The sequence below is a fragment of the Alosa pseudoharengus genome, unplaced genomic scaffold (assembly GCF_046254945.1).
Source record: "Alosa pseudoharengus isolate Yale_2024_CS ecotype anadromous, Long Island Sound unplaced genomic scaffold, YU_APseudo_1.1 YU_APseudo_1.1_scf_1, whole genome shotgun sequence".
NCBI classification, from domain to species: domain Eukaryota; kingdom Metazoa; phylum Chordata; class Actinopteri; order Clupeiformes; family Clupeidae; genus Alosa; species Alosa pseudoharengus.
The window spans coordinates 14,882,885-14,903,028 of record NW_027468564.1 but is presented as its reverse complement, the minus strand read 5'-3'; the positions used below and the strand labels follow the sequence as shown (position 1 = coordinate 14,903,028).

At 40.7% G+C, this 20,144-nt stretch overlaps 2 protein-coding genes and 1 long non-coding RNA gene across 3 annotated transcripts in view; 2 read left to right on the top strand and 1 right to left on the bottom strand.

Annotated features, from left to right (window-relative positions):
- Positions 1 to 20,144, bottom strand: part of LOC143121752 (uncharacterized) — a 55,465-nt gene that overhangs the window by 27,189 nt on the left and 8,132 nt on the right. The window contains exon 2 of the mRNA XM_076282328.1: positions 1,993 to 2,133. Coding sequence (XP_076138443.1) covers positions 1,993 to 2,131 — 139 coding nt within the window. The 5' untranslated portion in view covers positions 2,132 to 2,133. The remainder of the gene's footprint in view (positions 1 to 1,992; positions 2,134 to 20,144) is intronic.
- Positions 6,283 to 7,368, top strand: LOC143121801 (uncharacterized). Its single transcript, XR_012986539.1, has 3 exons — positions 6,283 to 6,298; positions 6,860 to 6,949; positions 7,057 to 7,368. It is a non-coding gene; the product is annotated as an uncharacterized LOC143121801 (long non-coding RNA).
- LOC143117168 (uncharacterized) lies at positions 17,923 to 20,084 on the top strand. Its single transcript, XM_076278715.1, has 4 exons — positions 17,923 to 18,073; positions 18,374 to 18,531; positions 18,692 to 18,824; positions 19,617 to 20,084. The coding sequence occupies exons 1-4, from the start codon at positions 18,008 to 18,010 to the stop codon at positions 20,082 to 20,084; spliced, it is 825 nt and encodes a 274-aa protein (XP_076134830.1). The 5' UTR covers positions 17,923 to 18,007.

Sequence of the window (20,144 nt, the reverse complement as noted above, 5' to 3'; positions counted from 1 at the left end):
CGCTCCATATCTGTGACACGAACTGATCTGACCTGACTTGACCTGAGTTTGCGTGTTAGCCTGTGTGTATGCACTCATAATGATTCTCAACTTTTTACTGCATTGCCATGAACAAAGTAAAGGCAAAAAAGGTGTTTTTTGTTGAACAAATTGGGATGCAATGTGAGCCTTGAATTGGATGCCATGCAGGAATTTGTTAGGATGTCAAAAACGGATTATGAATAGAGAAACACACAATAGCGTTGGATTATAAACATGCTCTGCCACAAAAACAGACAAAAACGTGGGGTAAGTCCAGCTATATGAAGTTATTATTTTGCTGTCACTTCGTCTGTTATAACCCAGAAGGATGTAATTGGTACCAATGGATAGCCCTGTGTCTCCTCTTTCATCTGATATGCTTGCGATCACGGGTTTGCGAGTAATTCAAACAAGAGTAATGGTGCACAGATGAACGCAGAGAAGTATAGACTGTAAATATGATGCAATTTGATTTAATTTCATGATTTTTTTTATTTTCATACTTGATCGTACAGACATGTGTGTAGTCTCTTTGGAAAGCCCCGCTTCTGCTCTGTCATGCAATAAAGGTCTCACTGCGATGAACAGTTCCGGAGCAATGTAACAGAGAAGAAAGGGTGTGTTTTTTGACGCACTTTGCGTCAATCGGGTTCTAAGGGTTAAATCTGGTTAGCATCATAACCACGCTGCAAAGCTGTAAGCCCTTGAAAAAAAAGTGTGACTAATAGTCCGGAAAATACGGTATTTATCCACTGATATACATGTAAAGCTGTAAGCCCTTGCACAGTGTTTGTGTTGCTGTGCGAGACATAAATGGGCGCTTTATTAATATTTGGAATGCTGTGTTGTTGTAATCAGTATTGGTCATTCCAGATAAATGAATTAAGTGTGTGTCTGTGTGTGTCTGTGTGTGTGTGTGTGTGTACGTGTGTGTGTGTGTACGTGTGTGTGTGTGTGTGTACGTGTGTGTGTGTTAGAGCTGTAACGATTTACGATTCGAAACCGAAATCGCGACATTCATATCCACGATACTGTGTCGCGGTGTGGAAAGGCAGAATCGCGACACATCCTTCCTAGTGTTTCACGCAGTGCTTTGCAGCTTATGCGGCCGCAAAAGCAACCCACAGCTCCCGCTTTACTTATCGGTAGCCTACGTTGTCCAAAAATAAATAAATAAATAAATAATAATTTCATACCTCACCTTGCTTTCATTGTAGACTATGTGTGCAACTTTACCAAAGTAAACCCCCCTCTCCTTGCCCCGCTCTCTCTCGCGCTCCCTCCCTCTCACTCTCCCTCCCTCTCCTGCTCAATGAACACGCGCGACTTAAATAAAACATTCACAATCGTGAAAGCAAGGACGCATAGACAACTAGCTAAATTACTATTAAATCCGCTTAGCATCATTAGCATGCTGCACATATTTGTTTAAAACTCTTGCATTGAAGTTGACTGATCATCTCAATACCAACGTTTCCCAAAAGGGCCTGTCCCAAGGAGAACAAGTATTACCTTGAAACTTAAACACACATGGGGAAACTGAACAGCCCAATCAGTAGACTATGATAGGCTAAGCTATATGCTACTTTGTTTACAATATTTCCAGGCTTCAACCAGACAGCTGAATTAAAGAGGTAGAGTTGTAATAAAAAATAGTAGGCCTAGGCTATAGGCTAATCTGCATAAAGTGTGCTGTCATAAATATCAGTCATTCAGAAAAATATTTTTATATCAGGATATAAAATAAAATATATATTATATTGTAATCCTCTGGTGTTCTAAGGGAGGCTATTAAAATGTTATTTAATAAAAATGCCCCCCCCCCCCAAAAAAAAAAGGAAAAAAAAAAGAAAAATCGAGATTCATATCGAACCGTGGGTCAAAAATCGTGATACAAATCGAATCGTGAGGTTGGTGTATCGTTACAGCCCTAGTGTGTGTGTGTGTGTGTGTGCGCGCGCAATCTCTTACGGCTCATGGATTGTTCTGCATCTGTGTTGTTCTCTCTGTTCCTTCCTCGTTGTTCCTGTGTTCTGCAGCAGTCCACCAGCACCACTGATACCCTCTTCAACTGGACCAGAGACTCGGGGACTGTAGGGGACAGGTCCATTTCTGTAGGGACATGACAGAGACACATAAGAATAGAACATCATGGAACAATGAGTAGTTGTGGGTTTAATTCCCAGCCCTCACCGTAGTGCCGTTAACCTGGTGCCATACTTTTTTGATCCCGTGAGGGAAATTTGGTCTCTGCATTTATCCCAATCCGTGAATTAGTGAAACACACACAGCACACAGTGTACATAGAGTGTGGAAGTTCAAGTTGGAGTCTGTACACAGTGTACACAAGTTGGAGTCTGTACACAGTGTGAGCGGTGTTACTGTCCGAAATAAAACTCCATAAAGTTCAGCTCGTGTATTTTGCTCATCAGAAATGGGACCGTGACCCCGACGTTATTCTATCTTATAACATCGGCCCTCGAATAACGAATCTCCCCTGCGTTTCTGACTACGGTCTGAAACAAAGCAGGAAAGGTTAACAGGGGTTTTATACTGTTTGGTAAAGTCTACAATGAAAGCAACGTAGGCTACCGCCAAGTAAAGCGGGAGATGTGTGTTGTTTATGCGGCTGCGTAAGCTGCAAAGCACTTGCTACACCGCGACACAGGTTTGTGGATATGAGTGTTGCGATTTCAGTTTTGAATCGCATATCGTTACAGCCCTATTAAATTCCTATTATGACCATATAACTACATTCTGCCTGATACACAGTTATATTTAGCGTACCGCGAGAGATGTAGTGCTAGGCGTGACATGACATGCAAGCCAGCCATCAACTTGACTGCAAGCAACGCGAGCAGCGCGATACAACGCAACGTTTTTAAAGAACTTTTGTCAGATGCCCAGTGTCTTCTTTCTGTCAGTCTTGTTGCCCTGCTATTTTAAATAAGAAATATGATGCAATAGAAGGGCATATTTAACAGATTCAGTGTAGACAGATAACACGCTTGGATTGCTACACACACGTCAAATACACAGGAATGATTATCGGCCTGTTCACATCGGCCCTATTTTGACATCGGACCGATACCGATGTGTAAAAAAATGACCATATCGGCCGATATTATATCGGCGGCCGATATATCGTGCATCACTAATTATTATTATTAATGGCAAAAACAGCCAACAACCAAAAAATTTTTATAATTAAATTACCATATTTTCTCAATAACTTTGAGACAGCTGTTCAGGTCATTTTAGCATGCCAATAATTAAAAACATGCACATACTCAATAGGCTAGGCCAATATTAGGTTCTCTCAAATATATAAATATAGTTATTATATATTATATATATATTAAAATCTCACATAGGCTACCTCCATTTGAGGACCACTGGGCTAGGCCAATATTATGTTCTCCACTCTTAGCATGACCTTTCATATGGTTGTTGACCATATATTATAGGGATACTGAAGAGGTTCATTGTTGCATGTTCCCTTTGGGACTCGCACTACAGTTAGGCTTCTAAACTATTCTATGAAAATACTGGTAGCCTAGAGATAAAATGCATGGATCAGGTAACGTTAGTGGTATGTTTATGCAGACTGGATGTAATTAATGATCTTTGCCTATAGCGTAGCTTACTTAGATTACTGTAGGCTACTGATCATGTCTGATGCCCTTCCCCCTCCCCTCCAAGAAACGATGGTAAACAACACAGATTCTAGAACGCTATAGGCTACCAACAGGTTCCCAGAGAAGCGCTCTGCTGTAAGGACCGTTCGTTATTTATAAACGGGGTCACCGGAGGGTTTTTGAGTGCTTCAATCAAAAGTCGCATGACCCTGCCCTGCCTGCAAGAAAATTTTCAACGACCCTCCAGCAGTCTTTTCAAAAAAAGACATGATCCTCCCCGGCCAATTGTCGATACCTTAATGAATGCTATGAAACACATCGACGCAAGCTATCGTTCTAAACTCACCCTCTGCTTTCTGATCTTACACATCACACTTCACCAAGATGGTGGCCATTTCAGTAGATTTACTCACTTACATTGTTGTGGAAACACAATAAGCATGGAAACTAAATGCACACTTCCTGCAACTGCATTAGCCTACTTGAAATAAGTTACTCCTCTAGTAAGTATTCACATGAAATAAAACAATAAAACATTGAGACCATTCAACAAAGCACACTGGGTAATAACAAATTCAACACATGAACTTGTTGCTATGGACTCGTCTCTAGGCTTCCTCAGTCATTGTAAAGCTGCCGAAGCTGAACATTATCCAAAACTCAATTTCTCAGACGAGCGTCAATTTGGGAGCTTGCTACACTCCTTCCTTCTCAAATGACTTGAAAAGACCGTTTGCACAATTTCACAAATAATCACAGGGACCGAAAAATACCTAACATGCCAACTTTTTCCGGGTTTAGGCCTATCATTTTAACTTTTCCCCGCTGTCTTGCCGTTGTAATATTTTCCCGTAGAATATCCCATATTACTGTAATACTCTCATAACATTAGTCCTGCATTCTGGCCTGTCTCTGTGTTGTCCTGTTGTTACCTCTTGCCCTTCCAGAGCAATAGATGTATTCAAATCATCGTTTTGCTTGCTTGAATGCGAACTCAGAGTGATGTTAACCTACAGTAGGCCTATTTAAGTTAACGACGTGGTTGTCGTGAGAGCACGATTCATTGGCGCTTGCAGTGTTCGGCCGTAGGCTATGTCTACGTGCGCACCTGCCAGGCTAAGAGCCAAATCCCCCTGTATATTCACTCCCAAGTTGGCTTACCATAACTTACCAACTCTACACTGTAGACCATAAACTGGCTATTTATATCAGTGTTTCCCAAACTTTTTTTCTGGGGACCCACTTTTTAAAAATGACAGACCATCGTGACCCATTCACTTCAGAGCAAACAATCATCTACCAAGAAGACAGAAAAGGGCTTAGGGCGCTCAGGAGACTTCAGATAATCATTTGTTTGTTATGTCTACTGTGTGTCATCTGTGAAGACACAAAAGGGCTTAGGGCGCTCAGGAGACTTCAGATAATCATTTGTTTGTTATGTCTACTGTGTGTCATCTGTGAAGACACAAAGGGGCTTAGGGCGCTCAGGAGACTTCAGATAATCATCTGTGAAGACACAAAAGGGCTTAGGGCGCTCAGGAGACACAAAGGGCTTAGGGCGCTCAGGAGACACAAAAGGGCTTAGGGCGCTGAGGAGACACAAAGGGGTTTAGGGCGCTCAGGAGACACAAAAGGGCTTAGGGCGCTCAGGAGACACAAAAGGGCTTAGGGCGCTCAGGAGACTTCAGATAATTACTTGCTCAGGTGCTCTTCTGCGACGGGTGAAGTGAGAATCCAAAGAAAAAAAGAGTTTGCAGAGGCACTCTGAGGTTGAAAAAGTATAAAAAGCCTTTAATTAATCATGGCACGAACTGGTTAAAAGCACATGGGCCTACGCGTTGCGGCCATATTGGCCTTCATCAGGGCATAGAAACAGGAAGTACAACAAAGCTTAAAATGGACACCCTTAGGTGTTCAGTGGGTGGAGCCTTCCCATTGTCACACACCATGTGACTAACAACAAGTAGATAGTAGAAAAACAAACAAACAATTAATTAGCAAAATAATAACAAAGAGACATCTCAATAGACAATCATCTACCAATATTGTTCTATTGTTTTAGGCCACAGGTTCTCAAACTTTTCATCATTAGCGTGGAAAGTTGGAAATGACTACCGAAAAGATACGCATGTCACGGTATGTTGTGACAGGCTATGTTGTAAGAATGGAACAAGAGGCTTTTGCGCAATAGCCAAAAGATAATGTGCCTTTATTGTAGGCTAGCCTAGTAGAGTTCACAAGGTGGAAAACGAGAGGAAATAATAGCATTTAAAATGTCAATTTAAATTGTAGCCTAATATAATGTGCTGTAGTGTGTTTTACTCGTTTACTTCCACAGGAATTATAAAGCAGACAGTTCTTCAAGGACATCGAAAATGAGCCACGGTTGTAAATGCAGTGTTCTAGGCTGAAACTTAGGCTACAAAGAAAGCTGAGACTTCCCAAGGATTCAAAAGTTCGAGGGGCATGGATAATGTTTTTCTACCAGAAGATCCCTGCAAAGTTCGACACTCCGTTATTAATTTGCAACACATTTCACCGAAGTCAGTTTTCAAAACCTTGGACAGTTAAGCAGGATTTGCTAAGCTGCTGTTACTGAAACGAGGGGCTGTTCCGTAAGGTCATCACAACCGCATGCTGTAAGTATTATTTTGTCGCTAAGCAGTTATTAGCCATGCTAACGTGTATCTAGCAAGTAGAATGCGTGATTTAGTTCATTGGCAAGGCTATTTAATTTTCCTGTGTGTCATTCGGATAAAACCTGTGTTGTCATGTTAACCTACATTTTACTATGCATGTTTGTCGAGGTCTCTGACAGGTTATGTTCTCAACAAGATAGCTAACTGAAGCGGAGTAACACGATAGTTTGCTTGCTAGCTGTAATATAACCCATACCCATATAACACATACGTTTTTGACGTCGGAAGTGGAAACAACTTCACGTTATCAATTCAAATGATATCTAGTCGATATGTTGAAAACAGTGTTGTCTAGATACAATGGATTTATTTGCACGTTCTTATTTTATAACATTACAAGAACGGCAACATGACAAACGCAGCATGCCAAACAGATGCTCCAAGTGTGGCATCTTGCAGGGCTTAGAATATTAGCAAATGCTTTTGCTGTGAGTTAACAGCTTAGTGTGTATGCAAAAGTGACTTTCACTTGTGTTACAACATTTCTGTTGTTTGGTTTAGGTTTTATCTTGCAGCCATGCACTTCAATGAGAATGCCCCACAACGGAAGACAGCCAAGGAGAAACTATGTACAGACTTGCCAAATAATTTGTAAGTTTAATAAAATATATATTTTTATTACAAACAACAAATCAAAATGTGCAAAATGCACTGTATTACAGTATCCAATATAAGTCCTCTTTCTTGTCCTCTTCGAGATCATCAAAGACCCTCTTCCTTATTGGGATGCCGTCCAGCGGATTCCTGTGCCCCAAGACTTGTGTGCTCAGCTTGACAGACCTTCCATGGAGGATGCTGTTGCTGAACATGTGTCACGGTTCAGTCGAAAAGGGGTCTGAATCCAACGTACTGCCCTGAAGTATCCGGAAGCTCCCTCCATATGCGTAGCACCACACACGAGAGGATCATGACACGGACGCTTCTTCTAAGGAAACCCCAGCTCCTGCTCACAAAAGACCTGTAGGCCAAGTCACTTCATTGCCTGCAACGAGAACAGGGTGGAAAAGCAATTTTTTTTTTTTACTATTTATTTTATAATAGGCTATTTTACATCAGTATCACTGGACGATTGTTGGGATAAAAATAAAGTTTATCATTTTGTGGCGTTGATCAAACTGTGTTTTTGCAATATGCTGAACCAATAATGAAATATAGCCGCAAGCGGCAATGGCGGGCCCGAGCACCTGCGGGCCGCAACCCGTGACATGTCGGAATCCAACAAAGCACCGACGTAGTGCGTTTGTGAAATGTACATATTTAATGCGTGTGCTATTTGTTTTTGTATTTTATTTTCTGCCACATTTACTCGCTTGGCCAGGTGGGGGCGTAATGCAAGGCAGGCCCATTGGGTGTCATCATAATCATAATATATATTAACCTGAGAAATTTCAGACCATTCATTTTAAGCAAAGAACATTTCTGATACACTTTTTGGTTGGCCAGATGGTGGCGCTATGTTAGGCATGAAAATTACACATGTGAATATCATCACAATAATGATATCCAAAATGTTTGTAAACTTTCAGATCAATCACTTAAGGCATTGTCCATTTCTGGCACATTTACTGCTTGACCAGGTGGTGGCGCTATGCCAGGCAGGCCCATTGGGTGTCTGGATATCATCATAATCATAATATCTATTAACCTGAAAAGTTTCAGACTATTTATTCAAAGCATAGAGCATTTCTGGCACATTTCCTGCTTGGCCAGATGGTGGCGCTATGCTAGGCCTGTGAATTACGCATGTGAATATCATCACAATAATGATATCCAATATTTTATAAAGTTTCAGATCAATCACTTAAGGCATTGTCCATTTCTGGCACATTTCCTGCTTGGCCAGGTGGTGGCGCTATGCCAGGCAGGCCCATTGGGTGTCTGGATATCATCATAATCATGATATCTATTAACCTGAGAAGTTTCAGACCATTCATTCAATGCACTGTGATTTATGACACATTTCCTGTTTATGTGGTGAGATATTAAAATCATATCAAATATATTACAACATTCAAAAATCCATTCACAATTTAACATCAGCGACATCTTGGCATAATGTTTGCCAAATTTCACATGAATCTGACAAACCGTCTAGGAGCAGTATGTTAAAATTGATCATGTGACATCAGTGTAATTGTCATTCTTTCTTTTGCCAGTTGGTGGCGCTATGCCAAACATGAATTATGGGCATGTAAATATTATCATTAACATGGTCTTCAATGACCTGTGAAATGTAAAACATTTCAAGCCATGCATGGTGAATTATGACACATTTATTGCTTATGTGGAAGGGTATTAAAATTAATAATTTCGCCATTTCGTCAAATTACAACATATCAAAAAAAGGCTTCACAATTTATAATCAGTAACATCTCGGCGTCATGTATACCAACTTTGACATGAATCGGATCAACCGTCTAGGACACGGGTCGGGAACCTATGGCTCGCGAGCCACATGTGGCTCTTTTGGGAACTGCATCTGGCTCTCGGACAAACCTGCCATTTGTTTACTCAATAAGTCATGAATAATGTTGCTACTGTATTAAATAAAAAATGGACCTACTGAAATCAAAATGTTAAAATAGTGTTCGAAATATAATATATGTTCACGTAGCCTAGTTTAATCCATCCCATGTCTGTTCTCTACCGCTGAAGTTCACGGTTACGTCGATGTAGGCTACTGTACAGATATGAAAAACGCGTTTTTTTTATTGGACAATGCTGTGCCGAGATAACATTCCACCCGCTGATGCTTTACTTAAAAATTCAGCTAGCTAACGGTTGTATCCAAAACAAAGAAAATGGCGAAGAGAAAAAAAGATGAACGAGAACACTTTAATTGTTATTGTTTATGTGTGCGCTTGCTGTAGGCTAGATAAGGACAATGTCAAAAAGGAAACGTCAGTGACCACAGCTTGCGAGCGCGAACACAAGCGGGCTGAAATGGGAAAGTTTCCATCCGAAGACTGATTCTGAAAACGCGAAATGAACTGCGCGTTATATATCGCACACGGCAACGAGTTAGTATTGCTGTGTTAACCCTGTTCCGTTCCACTTGCATATGAGAAATCTTTCTCACATATGAAAAATATAAAGACAAACCTGCGCTCACGTTTAAGGGCAATTCCGCGCAAAACTGTCACATGGATATATGACAGTTTTGCGTGGAGTTGCCCTTAAATGATGACAGCCTCAATTCTTGCATGAAACTTCACCTCACTGAATATGAGCCAGCCAGACTCCAAGGCCATCACCAAATCTAATCTCTGGTACAGTAGGCCTACTGTTCAATTTCGCCAATGACATGTCATGTCATGAAAATTGAGTGTTATGTTGTTAACTATGAGGTTACTTTGCATACCAAAAGAACACTGGGAAAATAGGGGGTGGTGTTTAGCCTACATGGGAAGCCTAAGGCCTATACTTCTGTCATTCCACTTTACATTTCAAGTTACTTGCACATTACTTTTAAAACTAGTAGAACATGTATTTAAAAATCCTCTGTTGAATGAAAGTAAATGTACGTTAAATATCTAAACTTTTTCTTGTAACCGTCTTTATGTGGCTCTTCTGAGATTAAAAAAAAAAAAAAAATGGTAAAAGTGGCTCTCCAGGCAAAAAAGGTTCCCGACCCCTGGTCTAGGAGGAGTATGTTAAAATTGATCATGTCCACAATGCACAAAATCTCAATTACCTCACTTCCTGTGGGCGTGGCTAATGGCATGTTAATACAAAAGTTGTTTGTTTTTGGGAGGTACATACACCCACCAAATTTGGTGTGTGTATCTAAAACTATATGCCAACCACAAGTCACAGTGACATAAGGGGGCGCTATGGAGTTCCTGGGCAACGCCCGGTGCCAAGCTTTTATCCCTGTCTATTCACTGTATCACTTGATGTGTGTGCCAAATTTCATGCGTTTTCACCCATGGGAAGCACCTCCTTTGGCATCATGATTCATCACATATTTCATCACATATTAGTCTGCACAAAATCCCAAATACCTCACTTCCTGTTGGGCGTGGCTAATGCATTGTACATTCGAAAGTTGTTCATCTTGGGGAGATACAAACACCTACCAAATTTGGTGTGTGTAGCTGAAAGTATATGCCCACCACGGGATCAGTCATCTAAGGGGGCGTAAGGGGGCGCTAGCGAGTCTCTGGGCCATGCCCGTGGCCAAGCTTTTTTACCTAGCTGCTTTGTGTGACACCTGATGTGTGTGCCAAATTTCAAGACTTTTCGATTACGTTAACCACCTCAAAATATTTGCCAACCACGGAATCAGTCACCTAAGGGGGCGCTAGCGAGTCCCTGGGCCACGCCCGGGGTCACGCTCTTGTACCTAACTGCGTTGCGTGACACCTGACGTGTGTTCCAAATTTCAAGAATTTTCGACCATGTTAACTCCCTCAAAAACAGGAAAGCAAAAAAGTAGAATAACAATAATAAATAATAATAATAATAATAATAATAATAATCCTTACAAAAACAATAGGGCCTTGCGCCCTTCGGTGCTCGGGCCCTAAATATAGCCGCAAGCGGCAATGGCGGGCCCGAGCACCTGCGGGCCGCAACCCGTGACATGTCGGAATCCAACAAAGCACCGACGTGGTGCGTTTGTGAATGTACATATTTGATGCGTGTGCTATTTGTTTTTGTATTTTATTTTCTGCCACATTTACTCGCTTGGCCAGGTGGGGGCGCAATGCAAGGCAGGCCCATTGGGTGTCATTATAATAATTATATATATTAACCTGAGAAATTTCAGATCATTTATTTTAAGCAAAGCACATTTCTGATAGACTTTTTGGTTGGCCAGATGGTGGAGCTATGTTAGGCATGGAAATTACCCATGTGAATATCATCACAATAATGATATCTAATATTTTATAAACTTTCAGATCAATCACTTAAGGCATTGTCCATTTCTGGCACATTTCCTGCTTGACCAGGTGGTGGCGCTATGCCAGACAGGCCCATTGGGTGTCTAGATATCATCATAATCATAATATCTATTAACCTGAGAAGTTTCAGACCATTTATTCAAAGCATAGAGCATTTCTGGCACATTTCCCGCTTGGCCAGATGGTGCCGCTATGCTAGGCATGTGAATTACGCATTTGAATATCATTACAATAATGATACCCAATATTTAATATTTAATACGTTTCAGATCAATCACTTAAGGCATTTTCCATTTCTGGCACATTTCTTGCTAGGCCAGGTGGTGGCGCTATGCCAGGCAGGCCCATTGGGGGTCTGGATATTATCATAATCATGATATCAATTAACCTGAGAAGTTTCAGACCATTTATTCAATGCACTGTGATTTTTGAAACATTTCCTGTTTATGTGGTGAGATATTAAAATCATATAAAATATATTACATTTCAAAAATCCCTTCACAATTTAACATCAGCGACATCTTGGCATAATGTTTGCCAAATTTCAAATGAATCTGACAAACCGTTTAGGAGGAGTATGTTCAAATTGATCATGTGATATCAGTGTAACTGTCATTCTTTCTGTTGCCAGTTGGTGGCGCTATGCCAAACATGCATTATGGGCATGTGAATATTATCATTAACATGGTCTTTAATGACCTGTGAAATGTAAAACATTTCAAGCCATGCATGGTTAATTATGACACATTTATTGTTTGTGTGGAACGGTATTAAAATTAACAATTTCACCATTTTGTCAAATTACAACATATCAAAAAAAGGCTTCACAATTTAGAATCAGGAACATCTCGGCGTTACGTATACCAAGTTTGACATGAATCGGATCAACCGTCTAGGAGGAGTATGTTAAAATTGATCATGTTCACAACGCACAAATTCGAAATTACCTCACTTCCTGTGGGCGTGGCTAATGGCATGTTAATACAAAAGTTGTTTGTTTTTGGGAGTTACATACACCCACCAAATTTGGTGTGTGTATCTAAAACTATATGCCAACCACAAGTCACAGTGACATAAGGGGGCGCTATGGAGTTCCTGGGCAACGCCCGGTGCCAAGCTTTTATCCCTGTCTATTCACTGTATCACTTGATGTGTGTGCCAATTTTCATGCGTTTTCACCCATGGGAAGCACCTCTTTTGGCATCATGATTCATCACATATTTCATCACATATTAGTCTGCACAAAATCCCAAATACCTCACTTCCTGTTGGGTGTGGCTAATGCATTGTACATACGAAAGTCGTTCATCTTGGGGAGATACAGACACCTACCAAATTTGGTGTGTGTAGCTGAAAGTATATGCCCACCACGGGATCAGTCATCTAAGGGGGCGTAAGGGGGCGCTAGCGAGTCTCTGGGCCATACCCGGGGCCAAGCTTTTTTACCTAGCTGCTTTGTGTGACATCTGATGTGTGTGCCAAATTTCAAGACTTTTCGATTATGTTAACCACCTCAAAATATTTGCCAACCACGGAATCAGTCACCTAAGGGGGCGCTAGCGAGTCCCTGGGCCACGCCCGGGGTCAAGCTCTTGTACCTAACAGCGATGCGTGACACCTGACGTGTGTGCCAAATTTCAAGAGTTTTCAACCATGTTAACCACCTCAAAAACAGGAAAGCAAAAAAGTGGAATAACAATAATAATAGTGAAAAATAATAATAATAATAATCCTTACAAAAACAATAGGGCCTTGCGCCCTTCGGTGCTCGGGCCCTAATAATAATCCTTACAAAAACAATAGGGCCTTGCGCCCTTCGGTGCTCGGGCCCTAATGAGTATTGGTTAAACATATTTTATTTATATACTGTAACTGCGAACACTTGTATCAGATTGTCCTCACCTTTCCATTCCTCTGATTCTCAAACGGCCGTGGTCAGCTCTGTAAATATTCATTGCATTTTGCAAAGAATATAGAGGCACAACGGATCGAGGCCATGATGGTCATTCAGGTCAGCTCCTCAGGAACCTGGGTCATTCTTTTAATAACCTGTAAAAACATAATTTCCCTGCTGTTATTTCGTAATTTTGAATGAGCAGGTAGCACAAAGTAGCAAATGTCTCCAGTTTTAGTTACCAGAGTTGTAAGATCACATATTAGGCTACATGGAAAGAAGGTAATAATCTCAATCAGATGTCAGCAGGATAGTTACAAGATTACATTAGACCTACTGACTGTACCTACTGTATTTTAAACAGTGATGTTTATAGGATTTTTGATTATTGTACTCTACTCCATTGTACTATGTAAATAAAATGATAAATAAAAAAGTGTTGAATTGAAACAAATTGGCCTAGTAATATTTTCGTTGACCTCGTTTCACTTCAGCCATAGGCTACAAACTGCACAGAGCTCCTGCCCAGCTAACTGGACATCCCATTGTAAGATCATACATTACTACATGGAAAGAAGGTAAAAATCTCGATAATCAGATGACTTAATCAGCAGGATAGTAGTTACACGAGTACATTAGACCTACTGACACAAACGTAATATTTTCATTGACGTGAGCAGTAGGCTACTCGTTTCACTTCAGCCATAACGTTATAGCCTACGAACTGCACAGAGCTCCTGCCCAGCTAACTGGACGTCCTGTTGTAAGATCATATATTACCACTACAATAATGTAGGAGAATATACTTACTGACTAAAACGAGTACTTTCCTTGCAAGCAGCACTCCTTTCACTACAGCATAGCCTGAACTGCCCACGACTGGCTACGAACTTTTCAGCTAGCTTCTAACTGGACATCTTGACAAAAATTGCACAAGAGTACAAGTTGTAAAACATTTGTTTGTGTGCAAATTAATAACTTCTGTTGCTTAAAATGCTAAAAACGAACCTAATACAATGTTTAGCTTAGTCTACGACACTAACGTGCAAATATTACAGCTAGCTAACTGGGCTATGTGTGGCAAACTCAAGTAAATGACAAAACTTACCACTCTTAAGTAGTCATTTCCAATCTATGGGCGACTGGTTGCTCCTCTATTTCAGATTCTTCCTCTGATTCAGGCTCAAATATGCTGTTCAACACCTGTCTCCATAGTGTTTCCACCTTGGCTGTTTCAGTGAGTGCTGTCGGCCATGTTTGCGTCTTTGCTCCGGAGCTTCGCTCGTTGTAAACCAACCAATCAGCACGCAGGTCATCTAAATATTCATGAGCATACCATAAAAGGAAGAAAACCTCTCGTTTCATTCTAAGGCTTTTAACCAGGCTTGCATTAGGGCGCATAGAACAGCATATATGCCATTTTCAGCCCAACCAATGTTACACACCCTATTCAGAGACCTTAAGGACCAGCACAAAATACCCTATATCATCATTCTATCACCCCTTTAAGGAATGTGAGGAGGTTGCTATTAACTTTAAAGAGTGCATCTACAATTGAAAATATACAGCCTATGACGCAAATTGAATAGCCATGTCCGGTATACGGATGTCTGCTTTAGTTGACTAGATTTTAATCGGTCAAGCTGAAGAGAAGTTAATGTTTGTGCAAAAAGACTGATTCATGTCCCTTGCATTTTGCAACTGCGAGGTCCATGGCAGCCGCCCCACAGAAATGTTTAATTTTGTGATTTCAGAGCTATTCTAAATGGGCCATGACTGTAGTTAACAAACTAGATCCTAATAGAAAACTGTTAGCTTTCCTGGTTAAATGGTATCAGTTAGGCCTATTACACAACATAAATTGTGCTGGCGACCCAAATAAAATCTCATCCCAGTCTTTGGGAATCAATGATTTATATGACCAATGTATTTGTTCAACTTTATGAAGCAGAATTACGCACTGCTACTTGGAACGTAACACATTTTTGTTGGCAGGAGAGAGAATGACGGCGATTAACAAATTGCACTTGTTGCTGGTTATCAATAAATAGGGACTACATATTTTTTTGCAAACAACAAAAACAGAAAGGATGGAGACAGCAAAGCTAGAGATGGGCAGGAACAAGTTCAATTGGTAGAAATGCTTGTCAAAACGTTAAGAGCTGGATGTGTGGATGAATGAAGCACAAGTATGCTTTATAAGCATGCACAATGTTTAAAGTTAGGCTAGGCTACACGGTAAACTACAAGTAGGCCTAAACCAAAGTTAAATTTAGCTTTTTTAGGGCTGGATAAAGTTGACCAAATGGATATAGGCTGTTAGGCGTGAATAAAGTAGGCTACTTTGTTGGTCCAACCCTTCCAACGTTAATGGGGACGGATGTTTTGCGTGAGAAATCCGGGAAATCTCCCTTATTTTCATTGTTTAATGTTGACAGAGCTATGGAACGAAAGAGAACGTTATATTGCGACAGAGATCAACAATCAAATAAGTCACTTTGATTTTTTGCTGTTTTCATTAATACAAAAGATGGGAGACATGGGAGACCCCCCCCCCCCCCCCACTAGACAAAAAAAAGTTAGGTGACCCTCCCCTCAACAAAGAATAAAAAGAAGACATGACCCTCCCCTATTTTCCTCCGGTGGCCCCGTTTATAAAAAACAACGGTCCCTAACCAGACTGCCGGGAGGGGACATGACGGGTGTGGGCAGTAGTTCAAGGAGGATACGCTTTTATAGAGTTATGCATTCTTCCTTTTTGAAGAATTGAACTCCGGGAAAATAGACGGACACAGAGAGGTCAGGGAGTTAAGTCATTTTCCGACGAATGACCGTCGCAGGAAGTTGCGTCATAACAAAGGGACGCCAGACCCTCTTGTAACAGCTACTCGGTGATACTGCAGACTCGTAAAAGTAGTTAGAAAATAAGGCAGAAAAACGACAAGTTTCCTCATGCTGCTTCCTTATGTTGGAATATGCAAAAATGTACAAACAATCAAGAGGATGCTTTCTTGTATGTGATTTCTGCAACAGTGATACTGCAAACGTGTTGATAGCCTATTGTTGAGCCTATTTTTATGCTGTAGCCTAGTGTAAAGCATGTCACACTAGACTAGCCTACAGAAAACTAATTGATGTGATATAATGATAACTTGTATGCCTACAATGGTTTATTAAACATCGTAGTCATTTATTTAGTCAGTCATCATGTTCATGTTAATGAATAGGAAGGACATCTAAACGATACCAACATTTACAATAAACAAACATTTCGCGCAATATCTGCCGTGAGTCCCTATGCGTGAGTCACAAGCTCCTCCCAGCTGACTGGCAGATCACGTGGACAGTCAGTCGCGATCGATTATTTAATAAATACATGTGAATTACGAATAATAATAAAAAGATTCTACCTAATGTGACTATTTTTTCCATGAACTGTAAAAGAAAACACGTTTTTCCCCACTGTATTCTCCATAAAGAGTAAAGTAAATGATGTACTTATTTCTGGAATTGACGTCACTTCCTGGACTCGTCTGAGGCTGGTCTAATGGGTCATTCGTATGGCTAGTGTGACGTCAGGAAGCATTCGAAGTCACTTCCGTGTCCACTAGTATTTTTAGGTCACGCCAGGGTCACCAAAACAACAATGGCTACAGCACAGGAACCGGTCACCTTTTATACAGTGACAGCCTACTTTGCTGACTTCCCAAAGTCTGTTCAAAAGGGTCTTAACTCCTACAATTCAAATAGGGTAATAACGGTTAGTTCAATGTCAGGTGGAAGTCTTACAGGGAAAGTCCAGGCCTCAATGAAAAAAAAAAACTACGATGTTGAGGTGAGAAAGTGAGGGTGATGGCATTAGCTATCGGAACGCCACATATTACCAAACCAGATTTTGTTCAAATCGACACACCTATGGCTACTGAAACATGTAAGGTTAATTTATGAAATGTTATTTTGAAGTATTAAAAACATCGTTGTCGAACGAAAGGTCCAGTAATTGGAAGCTAGCGCTGGCTAACTAATGTAAACACAGGCTGCGTTGCTGGTTGTCGCCGTCTTGGGGTTTGATGAGGGTTAGCTAGCTACGATGTTGAGGTGAGGGTGATGGCATTAGCTATCGGAACGCCACATATTACCAAACCAGATTTTGTTTAAATCGACACACCTATGGCTACTGAAAAATGTAAGGTTAATTTATTAAATGTTATTTTGAAGTATTAAAAACATCGTTGTCGAACGAAAGGTCCAGTAATTGGAAGCTAGCGCTGGCTAACTAATGTAAACCCAGGCTGCGTTGCTGATTGTCGCTGTCTTAGGGTTTGATGAGGGTTAGCTAGCTAAGTTGTTTTCACTCAGGTACACGTTGAGGGACAGGAGGTGAAGGCAAGCACCTGCTCTTGTGCTATCGGGAGGGCTAAGTGTCACCATGTAGCAGCCCTGCTGATTTGGGCTGAAAAGAACCAAACCCGCACGGATGTCGAGTGTGTGTGGAAGAGGCCCCCGGCACCCAAAACAGATGAGATCACAGCGAAGAGAGTGTCTGTGATTGCACCTTCCACATCTCAAGGTCAGTACATACATTAATTCAGAGTTATCAATCATGATTGCAAGTTTATTAGTACAGAACAACTATTATCCTAACCTAAGTTTACTTTGAATATTAAAAGCTAAGCCCTGTCTGGCTTTAGTGTAATAAATTAATGGTGATGCTACTGACAGCAGTTATGTGAGGTAGGAGATGATTTCAAGTGAGAACACTATAATCTATTTTATTAACCCTTTTATGCCATTATTTCAGCTGGTATTAAACGACCTGTCGCCCAGGAGGACAGAGAATGGACTCTAATGTCCTTGGCACAGCTGGGCCGTTTCACAGGTCTGGGTTGGATTTTGGCACCAGAAATACCTCAGGTATGACTTCTGTCCTTTGCATTTTTGATTTGTCACGTCCTGCTATATCAGAAATCTGACAAGTACACTAAATGCACTACATACAAATTAGCTAAGTTTGACTGAGTTATCCCACCACACTCCATTTTCCACTGATGATAAATTCAATGACATACCCGTTCATCAACTGTTCACACTTTGAATGTATTTTGTTTGTACTGTGTTGCCAGACAACATATGTGATCCATGTCTTACTGAACATCATTGGACAACATTTTCTGTCTAATTTCATGATATTTGTCTGTTTTACTTCAAATTTAGACCGTTCCTATTAAGACCTTTGATGGGGTAGTGACCAGCCCAGGTTATGGCCATGCAGAGGACAAAGCTCTGTATGTACTTTCATCGCTTGCTGTCAGCCCACAAGAGAAAGAAGCCATTGAGAGAGCCACAGTTGGGCAAACTAAGAATGCCTTATGGTAATGATGTATACAAAGATAGTCTCTATTGATTTCAGGTGTACAGCATTGACTAGCTTTCTCTCCATTAGTGCTGGAAACATACCTGTGTGCTACATGGACAAAATGCACCTGTGTTGCAAGTGGCATGAGGTTAACTGTTATGGTTTTCTTTTAACAGGATGGCATATCGGCAGAAAAGAATCACAGCCAGCAACTTCGGTTTGGTGTTAGCAGCAGTGAAGCGGAACTCTTACCCTCCTTCCTTATTCAAAACCCTGCTTGGCCAATACAACCTCAAACAAGGATCTCATGTAAGTGATGGGCACTAAGTTGGGCAGTACGTGATTTTAATTGACGCATACTTCCATACTATATATATGTGTGTGTGTATTTGAAAAGACTGAATAAAAACATATATTAGGGCTGTCAATCATTTTAAAAAAATCATCTAATTAATTACATACTCTGTGATTAAATTCATCTAAATTAATCGCATGCATCCATTTTTTTCCCTATAAACAAGTCTTAAACACAAGTTTGGCAGATGAGTGAATTAATGAACAGTCAAACCAATATTATAGACTTTTTATTATAATTTTCCCTTCGGGTCAGGCATCAGCATAGTGCCTGGTGTCAGAATTTAAGCACGATAAATGCAAATGACTGAAGTTACCACTCACTGTCAATGACATGTGCAGAGTAAGCTACCCTAACACCAAGGTAATGTGTGGAATACCACCTATGATTTAGCCTTTTTTTGGCCATTTAAACATAGATTTTTATTCACGTAATTACTAGGTTGTTGCCTTTTCTATCCAGTAGGTGGCAGTCCAGGATAAGAAATAGCAGTTCATAAAAATAAACTAAAGGTACAAAGAAAATTTTAACGCGTTATTATTTCTGTAATTAATTAATCGAAATTAACATGTTATTTTGACAGCCCTAATATAAATCATTAATAATACTACTATGTCAATGTTAGGCCTAAAGTATAGGAATGCATACTACATCCTGTCAAATTTTGTAGTATGCAAAGCCACCACTTTTGTGTTGTTTAGTATGGACGTATACGGAATTACACCTTTTTCCTTCTATGCCCCCAGGCTTGTGATTGGGGAATCATCCATGAGCCAAAGGCAAAGCAGGAATACATGGAGCAGACTGGTATGATTATCCAGGAGAGGGGAGTTTTCCTTTCTGACAGCGGCCTGCTCGGTGGCTCTCCAGATGGGATGGTGACCGATGACCTCATCATTGAGGTGAAATGTCCCTATTCAGCAAGAACCAAGACCAACCTGCAGGCAGCGGAGGGAAAGGACTTTTTTCTAGAATTGGATGAAATCACTGGCTTACTGAAGCTCAAGAAAACCCACAACCACTGGCATCAGATTCAGGGCAATCTGCACATGACAGGAGCCAGCAGTTGTCATCTTGTGGTATGGACTCCTCTTGACCTTGTAATCCTGCTCATCCATAAAGACCCAGCATGGGTTAACAATATTAACATTCTAGAAAATTTTTATAAGGATTATTTCCTACCTCGCATTCTGTCAGAAATGTCAGAACTGTAAAATGGTTGGTGTATTGACCCTGCATTCATGACCTGTTCTAGTGCAGGGTTTCATTCTGCT

Excerpts from the sequence above, each read along its gene's own strand:
- LOC143117168 (XM_076278715.1), top strand. The coding sequence starts at position 18,008 with ATGTCCTTGGCACAGCTGGGCCGTTTCACAGGTCTGGGTTGGATTTTG. Across the intron at positions 18,074-18,373 it reads TGGCACCAGAAATACCTCAG|ACCGTTCCTATTAAGACCTT; the intron begins GTATGACTTCTG and ends CTTCAAATTTAG. Across the intron at positions 18,532-18,691 it reads CAAACTAAGAATGCCTTATG|GATGGCATATCGGCAGAAAA; the intron begins GTAATGATGTAT and ends TTCTTTTAACAG.